Source organism: Chamaea fasciata, unplaced genomic scaffold (genome assembly GCF_029207755.1).
Source record: "Chamaea fasciata isolate MVZ Bird 193981 ecotype frontalis unplaced genomic scaffold, bChaFas1.0.hap1 SCAF_3, whole genome shotgun sequence".
NCBI lineage: Eukaryota > Metazoa > Chordata > Aves > Passeriformes > Sylviidae > Chamaea > Chamaea fasciata.
Window position 1 is genome coordinate 60,812,837 of NW_027094088.1, and position 18,024 is coordinate 60,830,860.

The following is an 18,024-nucleotide window of genomic DNA, read 5'->3' on the forward strand; positions in this document are numbered from 1 at the left end:
GATTTTGAACAATTTTCGTTGTTGCTCCTTTTTTTTTTCTTTTTCTTTCTCTCTCTTTTTTTTTTTTTTTTTTTTTTTTTTTTTTTTTTTTTTTTTTTTTTTTTCTCCTTTCTGTGTACTCTTTGGAGGGTGAAAAATTGACCCTGACCAGCATTTAAACACCCACTCAGCTGCTCTGCTCACCAGAGCAGAATGGGAAAGAGAATTGGAAGAGGGAAAGTAAGAAAACCTGTGAGCTAAGAATGGTTTAATAAGTGAAGAAAGGATTAATTTTTTTAAAAAAGGATGCAAAGGCTCACTCACTACCTCCCATACTTAGACCGTCTCCAAGCTTTGGAAAATTAGAATTTCTGGTTTTTATTTGGGCATGACATCATATGACGCAGGATACCCCTTGAAATGAGGAAGCCTCAATGCTGTGCAAGCACTGCTCCACAATAGCTGAAGCAATGTTATCAATACTGTTTTAGTGACAAAACGAAAGCATAGCACCCTAACAACTCTAGTGAGGAATGTTTACTCGATCCTGAGCCAGACTTATACTTACTCCATCTTCAGCCGGACAGATTCCTTAACAATGCTTAGACTTTATGATCATGCTTTTCAGCATATTATATTTCCACAGAGAATGGAGGAAGTTTCAGTAAAATTTCTTCCCCTTTGTATGTTTACAGTGATGATTCAATTTTGGTGCTCCAAAGTTTTATATTAATGAAATTCTTCATTAGCTCTAAATTTGGGAAAAAAATACCAATGGGCACAGGGGAATGAACTGCTTATTTTTCCCTGTCAGATACCTGAAACTAACTGGAATTAAAGAACAGGGTCTTTGTCGGAAAAGGAGAAAATTGTAATTCCCAGAGTGTGCTACTTCAAACTTGCATTTACCCCAAGTTCCTTGAGATCAGCCTCCCTGAAAATTCTCTATTTACTACTCTCTTACTGTTTTCCCCACACCCCTCTTGAAATTTTTCATGTATTAGCTAAGGTGAAAAGACTTCTTTTAACCTTAGAAATTATTCTCAAACCATTTCTGTTCATTTTACTGTGGCTGAAACAGACCCTTGTGCACAAGGAGTCCCGTTTGAAGAGGGAGGGATAGCCCTGCTCTGAACCTAACTTAGCTTTATCTCAGCTGTAATCTTCCCTGATCCAGTGTTGAAGACAGGAATTAAATCCACGATGACATATTCTGTTACTAGAATATTTGACGGGACAAGCATGTGAGAAAGGTCTCTACAAAACTCTGAGCAGGAGTTCCTTAGACTTGTTACCCACCTGTAGCAGTGCAGTGTAGTGGAAGTGCTGTGGGAGAAGGATATTTGGGTTAATGGGGAAGTACATACCAGCATAGAGAGCTATTTCTTTTGGAGCTGTGGCATGAGGATTATTTGCCTTTTTCAAAAACTTTTGTTTGAATTTGGCTGTTGCGGTCACTGGGTTTCCAATCAGCATTTCTAATTAAAAGTTCTTGAATATTAATGGTATTTTTTATCCTTGCCAAAAGTCAAGATTAGTGTAAGATGGTTCAGTGTGATGAAACTTGTTTAGAATTCATATTCACTAAGTGAACATTGTTAAGTCAAAGAGCTGAGTGAGAATGAAATTTAGTGTATTGTTACTCAGTGAAATATTTCATGTTTCTTAAAAGAGGCTTTGCAAGTCTTCAATAAACAGAGTGAAAATTGATATTATATAAAAAATATCTTCTGGTGAAAAAACTGATTTAATAAATACCTGCAATGTCTATGAATGTTTAATAAGGCATTTTTTTTGTTCATGGCCATAAATACATTTTGCTGTGAATGTCTGAAAATAAGATTATTTTGCATATGATTCTGCTGGAAGCTTAGAGCAAATATATTTAACTAATCGATGAAAAATGTTTCAGTGAGTACTGCTTTTATGTAAACTTATAGTCCTTAAATTGGCATCTTTGTTCACTATGTTTTGTGAAGCAAACGACAGAATATTGAAATAAGGTTTTTCTTTTAGTAGTTTCCATTAAGAGTGGTTGAAACACTCATTGTTTGTCTATCCTGGCATAACCCCCTTGATTTCTGTAGAAGTCCTGCTCTCAAATGTATATGGAGATGTTCGATTTCCAGGTCTCAAGGGAGTTACTGAATGTAAAAAATATTTAAAATATTTGAAGTAAACGGGAACATTTTTTAGTTTAAAAACCTATTCACACTCATTCACAATGCTGATGGAATTTTTTTTGAAAAGTAAACAGACACTGAAATTCAGTCATTACTTTGCTTATCTTTAGGCTTAATCTGATTTGGATTCATTCATTTGGTCAGTAGAGGTTACTTTTATAAATAATTTCTTTAAGCTTAGGAAAAAATGTACAGGCTTTAAAAACTTAAACATCAAGAGTAAAAGCAGTGCAGTACTTTGAGACAGGAACTGTTTGATTGTGGATCAGGGGCAAAGGTAAGAGAAGGTTAAATGGCAGGATCTTCATTGATATTTTCTGTTAAGTAGAAGGTTAACACCACTTCCCTCATTTCAGTGATGTTGATTGGTTGTTTCTATCTACACAGTAAGAAACAGGAAGGGATGTACTTGCTCCAACTAAAGGTGAAGGCCTACTTGCAGTGACGCAAGGTATATGTCACTAGGAGGTGGATCTGTATGTAAATGACTCCAAGCATATTTGATAGTGCCTTTCAGTCATGATTCCTAGCACTATTTGTGTTCCTGTTCTGCCCATCTCACAGAAAGGAAGATAATTTGTGCAGAGTTAATGGTAGTTTACTGTGGTGGCAGCATGTGTAGATGCACCTAGGGTTCCCACTGCTAACCAGCACAAGGGATGGACTTTCTGGAGTGTGTGAAGTAATGTCTGTAACAGGTCTAGATTGTGCCTTTGGAAAGAAGGAAAGAAATAGGCCACCTCTTTCACTCACAGAGGTCCACGTTTGAATTTGCTTCGCTTTTCATTGGCATATATCTCTCAGATTCATGTAGCTAGGGATAGAATTCCAGTACAATTTAAACTGACATTTTGCAATCACTGATTTCATTTACATTTCTTACTTTTCTTTTTCAACATTTTGTGTTGTGGTGATAAAAAAGATTTTTAGTTTTCTTATGAAGTTTAATGTAGTCCCAAGTTGTTTAATATTTGCTTCAGAAATACACACTTTTTCTCCACTTTCTGTTTCTTAAATGCTTGGAGTTTGCGAACAGTTTTGTGTTTAATTTTACTTTTTGAGTATTTGGTAGATAGCAGGCATGATCATATCAGATTGCATTATGTTTTCATGTAGGACTGATTACTCTTATCATTACAGCAGAATCAGGCAAGAGAAGGTCTTATCAGATATTGTCATTCCATTCATTGGCTAATATATTTCCCAGGTGAACATTTCTTTTCAGGTATTAGTTAAAGTATGACAATTCATCTGATTTATGAGAGCTGTTCAAGCAATCCGAAAGTCATCTCCTATGTTGGTGCTCTCTGAATATATGAGGGTAAATCCATCAACCCAAGTTTGAAAATTTTGGCCATCTGTTTCTAAGAAAGCTGATAGATAACATTGCTTGGGTTTTAAGCAATAAGAATCTGTGGTGAACCATTCATTAAAGTCGTATCAAGTTAGCCAGTGAATAAAGCCATTTTTGCTTTCCTTGAAAAGAGGAAAGGCCATTGCTGCCATGAATGGCCAGGAATACCTGCTTATAAATGGGAACTCACGGTGTGGAGTGGCCTGTGTGTTTCAAAGTGCAGTTCGTATTTGCCAAAGGAACAAGGTATGTCCAAATGAGGTATATAAAGATGTGTCTTAGCTTGTGTGCTCAACACTAGAGCACATTGTTTTAATGTCAGTGGTTTAATACAATCTTTGTTCTCATTTTTAGATGCAAATTTAGTTTTGGTCATTCTTAGACATAGCTCAGGGCCTCAGTATAGATATTTTTGTCACCTCATCTGCAAGAGTTCTTGGCACTCCATCAGTTTAAGGTGATTTTCTCATCCAAATCAGTCACATTTTAATCAGATCACAACTGACTGAAAACCCTAAAACCAGATTTAAAGCATAAATACCAGAACAGTAATCTTCTTTGCCGACAATCTATTACATAAATCATAGTACAATATTTGCATGTTATAGTTGGCTTCATTTATTTTGACTTGTATGTGAATTTGAAGCTTTTGTTAAGTATATAGCTGGAGTTTCATCCTTTGATACAATTGTGTTTTCCTGGAGAAACTAGCTGAGAAAGCAGCAGCCCAAGACATATCCAATACAGAGCAGGTCATTTCATCCTCTGGATAAAAACAACCGAACAATCTATACCTGTGTAAAACATGCGACTGAGGGGGCACTAAAGTAATTTTCAAACTGATACCTTTTAGTTCTGTATACTGTACAACCCATGTACCTTTCCTACAGCCTCACTCTATTCTGCCAGTGTCTGTGCTTTGTGAAATTAAAAACTGCTTTTCCTTTACATATTATGAACCAGTATAATACCAGATATAAAAACTCATCTATCTTTAATCATGGAAGTTCTCTATTGCACCTGATTCCCCATCACAATCTTGTGTGAATATTTCCTCGAGTAACAGAAATAACAACTCCTTTTATTTTTTTCAGGTGAAGGAGATTAATTAGAATTTAAGGTTTGAAGGTAACAAAATTTCAGTATTAAAAGGAAAAAAATGTTAAAAAGAAGACCCAAAGGTTCAGAAAGTGGCAATACACTTTAAGTCTTTTTTCTTGCAGGCATGTTTTGTCCTATGGTCTGCAGGACTGCCATCTCTTCTTTGTGCTTGAAAGTTTCTTTGACATATTAATAATATAGGAATATATAGAAAGAGAGGCAATGACACAGTATGAAAGGCTTTTAATATCATTACAGGTCCTGATCTGAACTCAATAATCAATGGCAGTCAAGCCAGAGCTGTGATTATTGATGTGTTTTTCATACAGTTGTCATTGCATTAGCTGCATGTTGCTGCAGTGTCATTATGTCTGTGTTTCTAGATGTGGTAAACAAGCCTATAGACAGGCTCTTGACTTCTTACACAGGGTTTAAGGCTTAGGTAACACATTTGGGTTGAAAATTGCGGTGTAGCAGAAGATGACAAAGCTTTTAGCCAGCTAAAGGCTGTTGCCCTCACATCACAGCTTGTAGACTAGCAAGGATAAGCACCACAGCTTTGGATGTTTCAGTCCAAAATCAGGTGGCCAAGCTTAAAGTGCTGACATAAGACCTTTCAGATGTATTTGAATAAGCAGATTTGGGAGCAACTGCATAATTAGGGTAATGGCTGAGATAGTACTTGCAGCCTGCTGTGATGTGCAGCTGGGTGATACCCCCCCACACTGGTTTGGAAGAGGATATTTTCCTTTCCCTCATGCTCCTAGACATCCAGCTGCTTAAGACATCTATTAGTGCTAAAAAGTTCAGGAGAACCTCAAGAGTTTTAACCCATGTAACTTTCTGGGAGTGGATGCTCTTCAGATGGGAAGGGTTTGAAAGGGAAAAAAGGGTTCTCTCTCCATGCTTCTCTGTTGCACTTCCAGTGCAGTTGTTTCCCAGCCAGTCCAATGGACTCCTACAAATACTGCACCATGTCATCAAGGTATTATAGAACTGAAGAAGCTGCAAAAAATTTCTTTGAATGGAAGAAAATAACTCTTGTAAAATAAAGCATCTTTTCATCTGTCAGAGTGTGTATATACACACACACACACACACACACATATATATGTATATATACACACACATATATACAAACATATTTACTCTTTCATTCTATTTGAAAAAGTACCAAATTTTACGGGGAAAAAATGCTGAAGGCTGGCAGTCATGACAGTAATAATCTGGGATACTAAGAACAGATGGGTGCTATTAAAGATTATGTATGAACTATATATATGCTATGTATAAAATTTAATCTATACATGTTTGGGAAAACTAGGACCTACCTCCAAAGGAAGAATTAACCACTTGTTTTCTTTGGGGGGGTTCTGTTTATTTCCTCACCTTTCGCCATTCTGAATGGCAAATAACAACTGATGGCTACTATCAAAGGCTAGATTTAGCAATATATAAGCTTTAATTTGTGTGGGTTTGGTTTTTGGAAAAAAACAAAAGCAGGAATATTTCTGTTCTTCATTGCCTCCATATTTTGATTCCATCTGCAATACTACTGGCACTGCATTTGATATAAGAAAATTTTTCATCTCATTTTCTGTATTTTGAGCTATCGTTTGAGGTGAGAGTTTGCACTTTTCTGGTGGAGGAGAGTTAAGCTGTCCTTACTTCCTTCAGTGTAATTACACAGGTCTGCATTAACTCTGCAACTCCTACACTACCAGTAAATTCTCACTTGCAATTTTATACTTCCTTAAATTAGCAGAAGTTATTCATAAAATGTTATTTTCAATAAATATAACAAAATATAACTTCAGGCATTTTGAGAATAATATTTTTTCACATAAACCATGTCATGTGCCTATATAAGCAATAATGGTAATTATAATGTATTTTCTCTGCTAAACTTCTTAAATGCTATCTAGTGATAAGATGAGGCATTTTTGTATATTTGCTTCCAAACATTGTTTTTTAAAATAATTTTCTTTTAAGAATAAATTCTGAGCTAACAAGCCGTATAGGACTCATTGTCAACATCAGGCAACTTCTCAGTGCAGTGTCTTGCACAGCTGAAATTTTATATCAAGAGAGATTTTATCGTTAAAAACTCATGTTTTTGAAGGCAGTTTGTTTAGAGTAAAACTTGGAAGTTGATTACTTGAAGCCTTGTAATGTAGCCAAACACTAACTTAACAAATGATCTCATTAGCAAGAAGCTGACTGCTTTTATGTGCTTCCAGGAAAAAATGCTGCAACAGGTCTTACAACAGGTCCATTGTGCTTATAAGGGAAGTAATCACAGTGACCTTAAGAAATGGTAGCAGTTTTTAAATGGCTTTTTGATGAGGTAGATCAGAGGATCATTCTTAACCAACACCCCTTTCCAGAAAATCCGAGAGCATAGTGGTCTATATTTCATTGTTTCAGTCCAATACTTTACAGCATGCATGTTATGTATTTCTACATCCATTGTTTTACATATCCTTTTCAAGGTCTGTTAGTACACATGCCATGAAAAAATTTTGTTTGAATTTTTAGATCTCTACTTCCACATTGGCTATTGAAAGAAACATGTAAGCAGCTCAAGAAAGCCTTATTTTGAGGGGTTTTTTTGGCAAGACACAGACAATTAACCAGATTTCCAAAAAAATAAAATCACATTAGGTATTTCTCTGAATTTTTCCAACATTTCAAACATGCAGCTGTTACACAATGAGATCTGGTATTTCATAACAACCACTTAATATGTCCACAGTTTATGTTTTAGAAGATCTATAAGATTCTAAAACCTGAGTTCTCACACAGATTAGGATTTTTTCAGGTAAATCTCCAGCCTTTGCACTGTTGTTGATAATTGTGAAACAGTGACCTGGAAGGGAACTTCAAAGGTTGAAAAATCAGAGTACCAGACCCCTGAAATATGGTATTCTGATACCTTTCAAATATTTGTTTTTTGTTTGGAAGCTAAGGCAGTCCAGAATGGGAGGAGAGAAAAAAGGTTGTGTCGTGGATTTTCTGGTGTCAAGTAGATGAGTGAATAGACTTGAATTTATCCCCATGTAAAACTCAACAACATAATTTGTTCTGAATGTTTTGGAGTTAGAACTTCCAAAGGCAGCTCACCCACCCACACTTTGTCAGGGGCTGTCATCAGGAGGAGTCTCTCCACTCTCTTGGGCAGTGATGTTGCAGGATGGGGATAGGCCGTGTTCCTCTGACCACGTTTGGTCTTTGCTTTGAGAGGTGCATTGCAGAAGCATTAGCCCACCATTTTTATCTCATGTCCTGTTCCATCTAAGCCAACTGAACTAGAAGCTGACTTTAATTTACACCTCTGTAAAATGCCTTGTTAATGTTGCCATCTGTATTGGCCCAGAGCTTTCTATGTCCTGGGGGCATGGTTGCATCACTGAACCAATTCCCTTAAAGCTAACTTAGTTATCTCTGCACGAACAGCTGTTTTCTTGCAGAGGATAGCAGCTTGCAATTAAAAAGCTGAAAACCTGTGGATTATGACATTCACTGAACATCGTAATTCCCCATAACCAAATCCTATACTTGCTATTGTTTTAAAGATAGCAAGGTGCCTGCAAGTCCAGGCTCCAGAAGTATGTCTCAGTGGCAAATGTAGTAGAAAGGCATTGATGGCACTAATTTTCTCTTTCAATGTGACCCATGGACAGCAGGGCAGAGTGTTGCCAGGAACATTGTCTCTTCAGCCTTGTTCCTGCTCTGGCTCTCTTCATCTGCTCATGCCCAAGGTTTCTCAGCTACTGAGGCAAACTGGTTGAGCACTTTCTTCACTTGATACTTCTGAATCTATTAAGGTAAACTCTTTGCTAATCAGTCATAAATTCATGGATATTACTGATTTCAGAGCCCTCATTAATTTTCATTTCAGACCATTATAGCAGCAGAGACTTAGTTCATGTGATTCTGTTTCCCTTAGAGTTTCCTACCAAAGAAGCAAAAGAATACCATCAATTAAGTGTTCTGAAAGTCCTGAAGAGCTGTAGAAATGTGTTTGATTTTTTTAAAAATTTTATTTTATTGTATGTGACTTTTCAAAGCAACGTTTATCAACATTTGAGAGGGCTTATCAACACTAGTCAGGAACTGGTCTTTTATAAATAAATGTACATATTATACTGGAATTTCAGGTTGCATTATCATTATTGTAGGACAAGATATGCTGTGCTAGATTGTTTAATTAATTAAAATGTATATAAATATTTATAAGCTATGTGTCCACAATCTAAAAAGTATCCAGTAGCATAAGCTCAGGCAAGTGTTCTGCATTATCTGAAAGCAGGATGTGTAGCCTGTTTACTTGATACCATATTTGTATGCACAGCCAACTGTGAGTCTCCCCATCCTTAACGTCTACAGTTCCTAACACCATTCCAAATCTGACTAACTAGAGGTTAGCCTGAAGCTGTATTTATTTTGGTTTTGCACATAAACTATCAGAAGGGACCCATAAACCGTGTCTGTATCAATTTCTGCAGCAATGACCTTTTATGTAGAGAACATAGTCATATATAATTTTGTCCATATGAAGGCTTAACTTATAATATCACAAAACTTTGGGGCCTTAAGGGCTCCTTCTGTTAGGCTCAGCTGGAGCATCTGGAGGTGGCGACACCTCTCCCTCTCCCCCAGCAAGGGACCCTCATGAGGATAAATTTGGCACAGTATGTCGCAACACAAATGTGAGACCGCAGATTTCATCTAAGCATCTAAGATTTTATCGAAGCACTACCCTCCCCTTTCAGGACAAGCTCAGAGAAGAGGCTGGTGGTGCCTGGGATCCCTCTTTTCACTGGCAGAGCCTGTTAAACTGTATTCCTTGGGACAGTCAAGAACTTGGTTACTATGGTGACAAGGATGAACCTGACACTTCAGAGCATGGCTCAGAGAATCACTGTGAACACTTCCTGTTCACAATCACGTACAAATTTTCTGTCTAATAATGCTACCCTAAAAATCTGTAATTTAAAATCCTGGAAGGAACAGCTTAGATGTATCCAAACCCCAGTAAATTTCTGGCATGCATTCATCTCCCAGAAGCTGTAGTCAAAGAGAGAAATTCTTTGGGAGCTGTACGGAAGGGAGACTTGTGGAGGTTCCTTTCCCACTAAACATAACTTCAGTTTTCAAGTTGAGACAGAAAAATCAGCAGTGCTGTACTAAAGTGACCTATGTGAGGATATCTGTGAGCCCTCGTGAATCATATGCATAGTTTGCTAGAACAAGTTGCACATCCTGTCTCCTGATCCCTGCAAATATATACTAAAATGCTTTCAGCAAATAGGATCAGCTTAGACTTTTTTTAAACTTAATAAAGCTAAAAGTGGTTATGGATCTTCTCTCACTGAACTTGCATTTATTAATTAAATTTCAGACCCATAAAAATTTCCTTAATTGCATGATGATTATCACTGTAGCAAAGCAGTAAAAAAACAAGACTAATGCAAACAGAACAGTCTATCTGGGTAGATGATTAAAACACAGGCAGACCAGTCTAAAAAACATATTTGTCAGAGAATCTCACCTGGTTTTTCAACAAGCCCTTTTCTCAGGTGGCAGACTGACATCTCCAGAGCTACCTTCAGTTTCATTTGATGTTATCGTGATGTTACCTTGTTGAACTCATTCACATGTCATTCCTGGATTTAATTAAAAGTTTTTGAATGTCACATAAAAAAGTGCAGAACAGATTATCTTGAGCACAGCTATTTTGAATATCAAGCTATGCAGCAATAACACCAGTTTGTGAGAATTCAAAGATCTGCCATAAACAGAAATTAACATTCAAAGAAAATGCAGTGTAATAAAATAGCAGCTTTAATCATGCATAAAACTGAGTTTCTTCCCTTGCTCACACAAAGGAAACCCAGAATAAAATGCTGTGAATGTTAAGAGAGTCAAATCATATGGTGAGAAGGTTGTGTATAAAAATGTTGTTCAAAACTTCTGATTTAAAAGCTGTCTTTTGGAAGGCTGGCTGTTCTCTTAGTGGTACCATGCAAACAGCCCTGCAAATCCTATCAGAATTTTCTGCTTGAATAATTGTGTTTGGATGAGCAAGTAGAATATCATTATCTTGATTCCTACACCATCTTCTTGGGGAGGTATAGGCGAATAGATTTTGTGCTGAACGTCATAAATTCTCTGACAATTTTGCAAGGCTTTGTGTAAATTTTGAACCACAGAAGGAAGGAGAAGACAGGAAAAAAATATGTGCCGTGACTGGATTCCTTATGCCACAGTATACTTCAAAAATTAGGTGTAAATAATATTCATATGCTCAATTTTAGAAGTGGATATTGGATTTTTTGGTGTGTTTGATTAAAAATGTGGTTTAGAAATTTAGAGTAATTAAGTACATCATGAAATTGTGAGAAGATGGACTTTACCTCACCTGTTTAGAATTTTACTGTCCCTGAGAGAGTTAGCTATACTAGTTTAATTTAGTGCTGTTCACAGTTGAACTTCATGCTATAAATCATGGAAGTTGACTGATTGAATACTCTCCTTTACTATCTATGAAAACAAGGAGAACAACTTCTTATATGGTGACTGTTACTGGCTATGTGCAGAGTCAGAATCATTGGATCAAATTATTTTATGAACTTTGTGATTGGGACTGTGGAATATGATTGTTACTGCTCATTAGTTCAGAAGAAAGTCAAGTAGATAAATTGCTAAAATCCAGTGTTCACTTCCCAATCTAGCTCATAAATCTTCAGTGTAGGCAGCTATTTTTGTACAGAGGGAAATGTAGTTAGTGCTGTTTCAGGTCAGAAACTCTTCTTACAAATTTTATGGAAGATGAGTTTGCACAGGTTGAAAACTGTAGGGTTATCTCTTCTCAGATTTACAGAATCAAAATGCAAAAAACATTGATATGCAAGGCAAAGACAGTGTAAAAATTAATACTTAATTCATGGTCTATTAGAGTAAGGCTGGCCAAAGGAATTAGTAGTCAATAGAGAGTCCATTTTTGTATGATTATCAGTCTGTTATCATGCAAGGTTCTTTCTCAGATCAATAAATTACCTTTTAATAGAGTCTGATGTTCAAGATATAAGAGAGGATTGCACAACTACATTACTAGAAAGGAGCATTCAATATTAGTACAGCAGGTGTTTTACAACTGGAATAATTTTAGAACATTTTTGCCCTTTTTAGATATATACAGTAGTTAACTCCAATTACCAAAATAATTGTATCTCTCCAGTTTAGAGATGTTGTGTGATGATGTTGTCATGGACCATGTCAAAGGCTTACAAAAGTCCAGACAGATGAGATCTGTAACTCTTCCCTTGCCCTCTGATGTAGTCACTCCATCACAGAAGGCCACTCGGTTGGTTATGCAAGACTTGTTCTTGGTGAAGCCATGGTTACTTCAGTTACTTTGTTTGACAAGATCAGCGGTTCAGTCTGCAGAAGAGCCACTTCAGAGAGCTAAATCCCTGAATGTCTTGTAGAGGGTAGAGAAGGTGAGTTCTCAGAATAAGCAGTTGTTCACTTGCTGCTATAGTCCTTGTGCAATCAGCAGCCAGAAGATACTCACTTATATGTGTACGTTTAACATGTAGTCACAAGGTTTCTCTATTTTTCACTCTGGTTATGACCTTACCCATGTAAGTTCACACACGGTTATTAGAATACTCTTCGAGCTATCAAAATTGAAACACAAGTAATATGAAATGCTTTCAAATTCAGGAAATTATTCTATGCTACATTCAAAGCTTCCTCAAAATAATCATTGCATACAATTCACATAGATTACAGTGTGATTTGTATCTATGATTACTTTCATATAGTCCCCAAATGTAGAATTTCGTCTCAAGAATGAATATATTATCTATTTCTGGAAATATAACAATCCTGGCTTTATTTAAGTTCAAAGCAATTTTTCTGTTGATATTGGCAAGACAGGAATCATTTTGCCAGTAGATTTTAACATTTTGGATATAGGAGGCTCATCCACTGATTATACACTTGATAAGTGTATGACTATTCATTGGCATTTTCCTCAACTAATTTAGGACTCTGTCTTGCATTTCTAGTGGGCACCAGCTTTATCTCATAAGTAGCCTTAAAGTTCATGGAATGAAATCCTGTCCCTTACTTCAAAACCCTTAATGTAAGGAAACAAGAGCAAATGGTCAAGCAGTAGTTATCCTCTTGACTTTCCACTGTTGTTCAAAAAACTTGTCAGAGAGCTTCATTTTGAAGTTACTGATGGTCCAAACCAATCGTTTCCTAGAGTGTATATAATAAAATACCTGTTTCTAACTTAGCCAAATATGTAAACACCCTCACTGGCCTTTCCTTCAGATTTTCTGAGATGTGGGTAGGGGTTTTTTTGTGAAGTAGCTTTTCTGAATGAAACAACTGTGTCTGGCCATGCAGTAGTTTTAAACATGACTCAGAGAAGCACATATATTGCAGCTTGCTGTATCAAGTTATAAGGGTCCTGTCTTTCTCCAGGGAAGTGTGAAACAGGTCTGTCATTCTTTCCCCTTCACTCTCTTATCGCTAATACGCCTTTGAAAATACCTCTGTCCTGATCAAAGTTCAAACCCTGTATTGTTGGATATATTTTTGAGCCTTCAAGTTTTGAAGTCCATCTTCGTGTCACATTCAATCCCTGTCATTCGTATTTTGAAATCTCTGAGACTTGGCTTTAAATCTCCATCCACACAACTAAATCTCTTGCTCCAGCCTTAGTTATCTTGCAGATTGAGTAGTTCTTACCTTTTCTAGCTCAGAGCTGCCCAGCTGCACTCACTTTGTACAATTCCAGACACAGCAAATATCCCATTCCTGCATACTCCCTCTTTACCCTTCCCATGTCCTTGCTGTTTCTCAGTACTCCATACAGCAAATATTTTTTTCCCGGTTGGCATATAAAGCCATTTATATCTAGCTTAGATTTGTCTTTTGACTCTACTGATTAGCCTTTTGGCTCTACTGCTTATCAAATGTTCAATCACATTTGTCACATCCAGCCCAGCTAATACTGGACTGGGAGTTGATTCATGTTAAGCATTGAGAATGCTGAATACCTTCATCTTCCTTTTCTGCCTTAAAAGTCATGCCCCTCATTTTCTCTGTTACACAGCATCATATGTGTATCCGACATTAATTCTAGATTGTGTGTGTTGTACATGCACACATCTCTTGCCTGATCCCCACTTTTACCCCTTGACACCTCAACAACACATATAATACAAACAAAATATATAGTATTCAGTCCTCACAGGTTCTGTATGCAAGTGTGCATGCAGGCATGTATTTACATAGAGAAGGAAACGTTTGGTATTTCTCAGCAGATAGAGTTCAAGCTGTAGGTGAGAGAGATGATTATAATGATGAATTCTTATGATGATGATTAAGTTTTACGATTAAAGCACTGCCAGATCTCTCACTGTCTGTCTAGCTCTCTTGTGGGTGTCTGGAAGAGAGCACGTTCCTAACTCAGAAGGTTTTTCTAAGGGTAAGTTGTTAGTACAGCGTTCAGATACTGCAGAGATGAAGGTTACAGAAACAAGTAATAAAGTGTAATTTTAAACAACAGCATTATCCTTACCTCAAAAGCATATGGATTCCTGCACATGGAATACGAATACCAATTATCTGTGTAACACGGTTAAACCCAGAAAGTATTAGATACCAATTATCCCTGGTAAACACTACACTGGCTTTCTGAATGGAGTAGATATTCAGGGGAGCAGTAGCCTTTCTCTTATATTGACTTCACCTTGGTTTTGTTATGCTGCTTTTGGTGATCTGTTGAGAATCATCCTAGTTTCAGACTAAAGGACATTTTCTGTGTAATGACATAAGGATGATGATACCAACAGTTTGTAACTTATTCCACACGAAGATGTGTGAGCGGAGAGGTTAAGTGGCATCTGCTGCATGCTGGGTGGAGTGTGAGAGAAGGGCCAGAGGGAGCAAGCACACGTACCCCTTCATGCCAGTGAGTAAAGGAAAGGCCACAGCCTTAGAAAGCAGGAACTAGAAAACTGGAAAGCCATTTTCTATTCTACAAGTAAACATCTCATGGGATTTTACCCCTGGCTGAAACCTATTTATATTTTTTGTATTTTTACCAGGCTGGAAAAGCTCCTGTTCCTGATCTTTTACACCAGGCTGTTATGCAAAGACATGCAGTCTGAATGGCTGTGCATTTTCATGTGTATTCTATTTTTCTCTATGCTGTAACCTGTAGCCTCAGCCCACTCAGATGTATTATGGACTGATTTCGTCTGTCTGTAGAACAGTGGTTTGTGGGGTTCCTTTCAAGGCCTATAAACAGAAATAAAACTACTGCTGACTTTAGGCTTGGCTTTGTGCATGACCTTATTTAGAGAATCAAAATTCCCAGTAGAATGCAGATCTCAGACCAGATGCTGTAAGGTGAATTAATGTACAAAAGTGGACTGAAACTGGATGGACAGAAGTGCTGCAGTTTAGGGTTCATGTTGTGGCTTGGAAAAAAATGTTTTACTATTTGTGTGTAAATGTTTTCTTACTATTCAGTGTTAAATATTCCATATTTAATATGTGAAAAAAACCCATTAAATAAAGTAATGGTGGTAAGTTGATATATTGTCTCTGCTTTGTCTTCTGCTTTTTAATACAACAACTTATTTGGAAATCCAGGTACATGTGTGGAGGTGTATACATGTATGTTTATGCAGCTGTATACATACACATATACTTGCTGTCACATGGAGGGCAACAAAGATGGTGAAGGGCCTTGAGGGGAAGCTGCATGAGTATCAGCTGAGGTCACTTGGTCTATTCAGCCTGGAGAAGGGGATACTGAGGGGAGACCCCGTTGCAGTTACAACTTCCTTGTGAGGGGAAGCAGAGGGGCAAGCACTGGTTTCTTCTGTCTGGTGTCCAGTGACAGGATCTGAAGGAATGGCCTGAAGTTGTGTCAGGGGAGGATTTGTCTGGGTATTAGTAAAAGGTTCTTCTCCCAGAGGTGGTTGGGCACTGGAACGGGATCTCCAGGGAAGTGGTCATAGCACCAAGCCTGACAGAGTTCAAGTGTTAGGACAAAACTCTCAAGCACATGCTGTGACTTTTGGGGATGGTTCTGTGCAGGGCCAAGAGTTGGACTCAGTAATCTTTGTGGGTCGCTTCTGGCTATGTTTATTCTATAGGTCTGTTAAATTTATAGCATGCCTACATACGTATGTGTAGATGTTTAAACATGTGATGCCTGTATCTATATTTTGACTGCTGTATTAACATACATATATTTGAAAATTATCACCAAAAAAATATTTCCTTGTCTCTAGTGCTTACACATTTAAGTAACTTCTTTTTTTGATTCATTTAGCAGCAGCAACAGAAGAACCTGAGGTGATTCCAGACCCAGCTAAACAAACAGATCGAGTGGTGAAAATAGCAGGAATAAGTGCTGGAATTCTGGTATTCATCCTACTTCTCCTTGTTGTCATATTGATTGTCAAAAAAAGGTAAGAAAATGATCTCTGCTGATTGATCTTTTTTTTGCCCTCCCTACCAAACAATTTTAAAAGGGTGTTTCTTACAGGTCTTTAATTAAAAAAAAAAAAGGTTTTGGGAGTTGTAGGTCCTTTTGGTCAAATTTTGGATTAGTTTCTTGTGTTTTCTTTTGGTTTTGCTGTGGTTCTTAGGATGTCTTTAGAGATAGGATTTCTTTCTATTTAAGATCCGATAACTATACATTTTCTCATACTTATTTATTTCCAAGGATTTTTAAGTTGGAGATGGAAGAATGTACAGATTGTTAAAGTGGGTGGAATTGAAATTCATGGTGCCATTTTTTTTTCTAAAGCAAAGAAAAAATAATAACTTATTTCACTTTTCATGTTTTAACCACTTAATGAATATTATTTTCTCTATGTGACTCTAACAAGTTATTTGTATTTGTATGTTACCCAACTTGCAAAATAATGTAATTCTATACCTTTATTTATGTTCTTGTAAACCTGGAGGTTTTTCTTAAGTCATACCGCATCACTATAAAATTATCTAGTGAGTCCTTAGTGCATGAAATTGTTTAAAAGTGTATTAATTTAAGTGAATTTAAATTTTTTTCAGTGCTTTCTTAGACAGTAAGCAATATCGCCATCTTCTGGCATTATTCAATGCTATCCCTGCATCCCAATCCTCCTACCTGTAGTAACTTGTGCTATCCTATTGCTTGGTCAGTGTTTCAAAGCCTAGCCTTCCCAGTAGTTGCAACTCTTTTAACCTGGCATAAGTGTCCATAATATGTCCCTATAATTCCATAGTTGTAATAAAGAAACTAATTCCTCTCTCTCTGTGCACCCCCTCCCTGGCGGGTCCCCTTCACGTGTCACAAGCTGATTTCTCTTGGCTAGAATGAGCCCTTTGCCTTCCCATGGTGTGTGCATTGCATTCCCTTGCCTTTTGCGGAAGTTATAATAAAAAGTATTTTTGTGATTCTTGCTTATATTCCTCTGAAATGCAGCTTGCTATTATTTTTAAAGATTAAGATCGTTCTCTATGTTGTAATTGCTGGTTTGCATTAGATTTTTTAATTTATTGCCTTTTTACAATTACCCCTGGAGATATATAACTTGGAGAAGAAACGTCTGCATTAGAAACATTAGGTATGCTTATAGTGTTCTGTGTTAGTTAGCTACATATGTGATTTTTCCCAAAAGTGCTTTTACTTTTTTCTGTTGTTTACCTCTGTGGTTGAGAATTAATACATATGCAAAAGGTCCAACCCATCATGTGCAAAAAGACATATAGTCAGACAGTTTTCTTTACTTACACAACTTTTGAAAAACAAAAAAGAAGTTGTTTTTCAGCTTTTAGGAGGAAATCTCTATATTGTAGCTTTGTAGCATAGTATGTGCTGGGAAGTATCATCTTAGTGCGTGTTACAGTGGTCCCCGTACGTTTAATAGAAAATTCTTTGTGTGTGCACGTGTGTTTGTGTGTGAGAGAGAGACCATCTAACACTATGGAGTGTCAGTCACTTCCAGATGTGATTGACTAGTTTTGCAAACAACAAACAAACAAACAAACAAATCCATGTGTACATTTTTCCTGTTCTTTTTGCCTCTTCCATTCAGAGTCCTTTTAGGCTCAAATTTTCACTATTGAATTGTTTGACCAAAGTGAGTTAATTGTATCTGTGAAGTGATATTTTTAAATTTCCCCTTTTCCCCCTGTCCCTCCTTAGAACCTGTGAAGGCAGTATCCTTTTAGAAATTATAATCATTCTATAGCACATAATATTTCCGAACTCCTCTACTATTTTATATTTTAAATAGGTGGGAAATTAACCTGCTTAATGAATCTTAAATGTTTGGCAATTTTTCATCAAGATAGTTTAATTGGTTGTCTATGGCATAT

At 36.9% G+C, this 18,024-nt stretch overlaps 1 protein-coding gene across 5 annotated transcripts in view; it reads left to right on the forward strand.

Moving 5' to 3' along the window:
- The window catches only part of PTPRK (protein tyrosine phosphatase receptor type K), a 381,996-nt gene that overhangs the window by 329,095 nt on the left and 34,877 nt on the right, over nucleotides 1–18,024 (forward strand). For 3 of the 5 annotated variants that reach the window (XM_066179209.1, XM_066179211.1, XM_066179214.1), the window contains exon 14: nucleotides 15,989–16,127. In XM_066179209.1, the coding sequence (XP_066035306.1) occupies nucleotides 15,989–16,127 (139 nt within the window). The remainder of the gene's footprint in view (nucleotides 1–15,988; nucleotides 16,128–18,024) is intronic. The other 2 variants (XM_066179210.1, XM_066179212.1) reach the window with 1 other exon arrangement.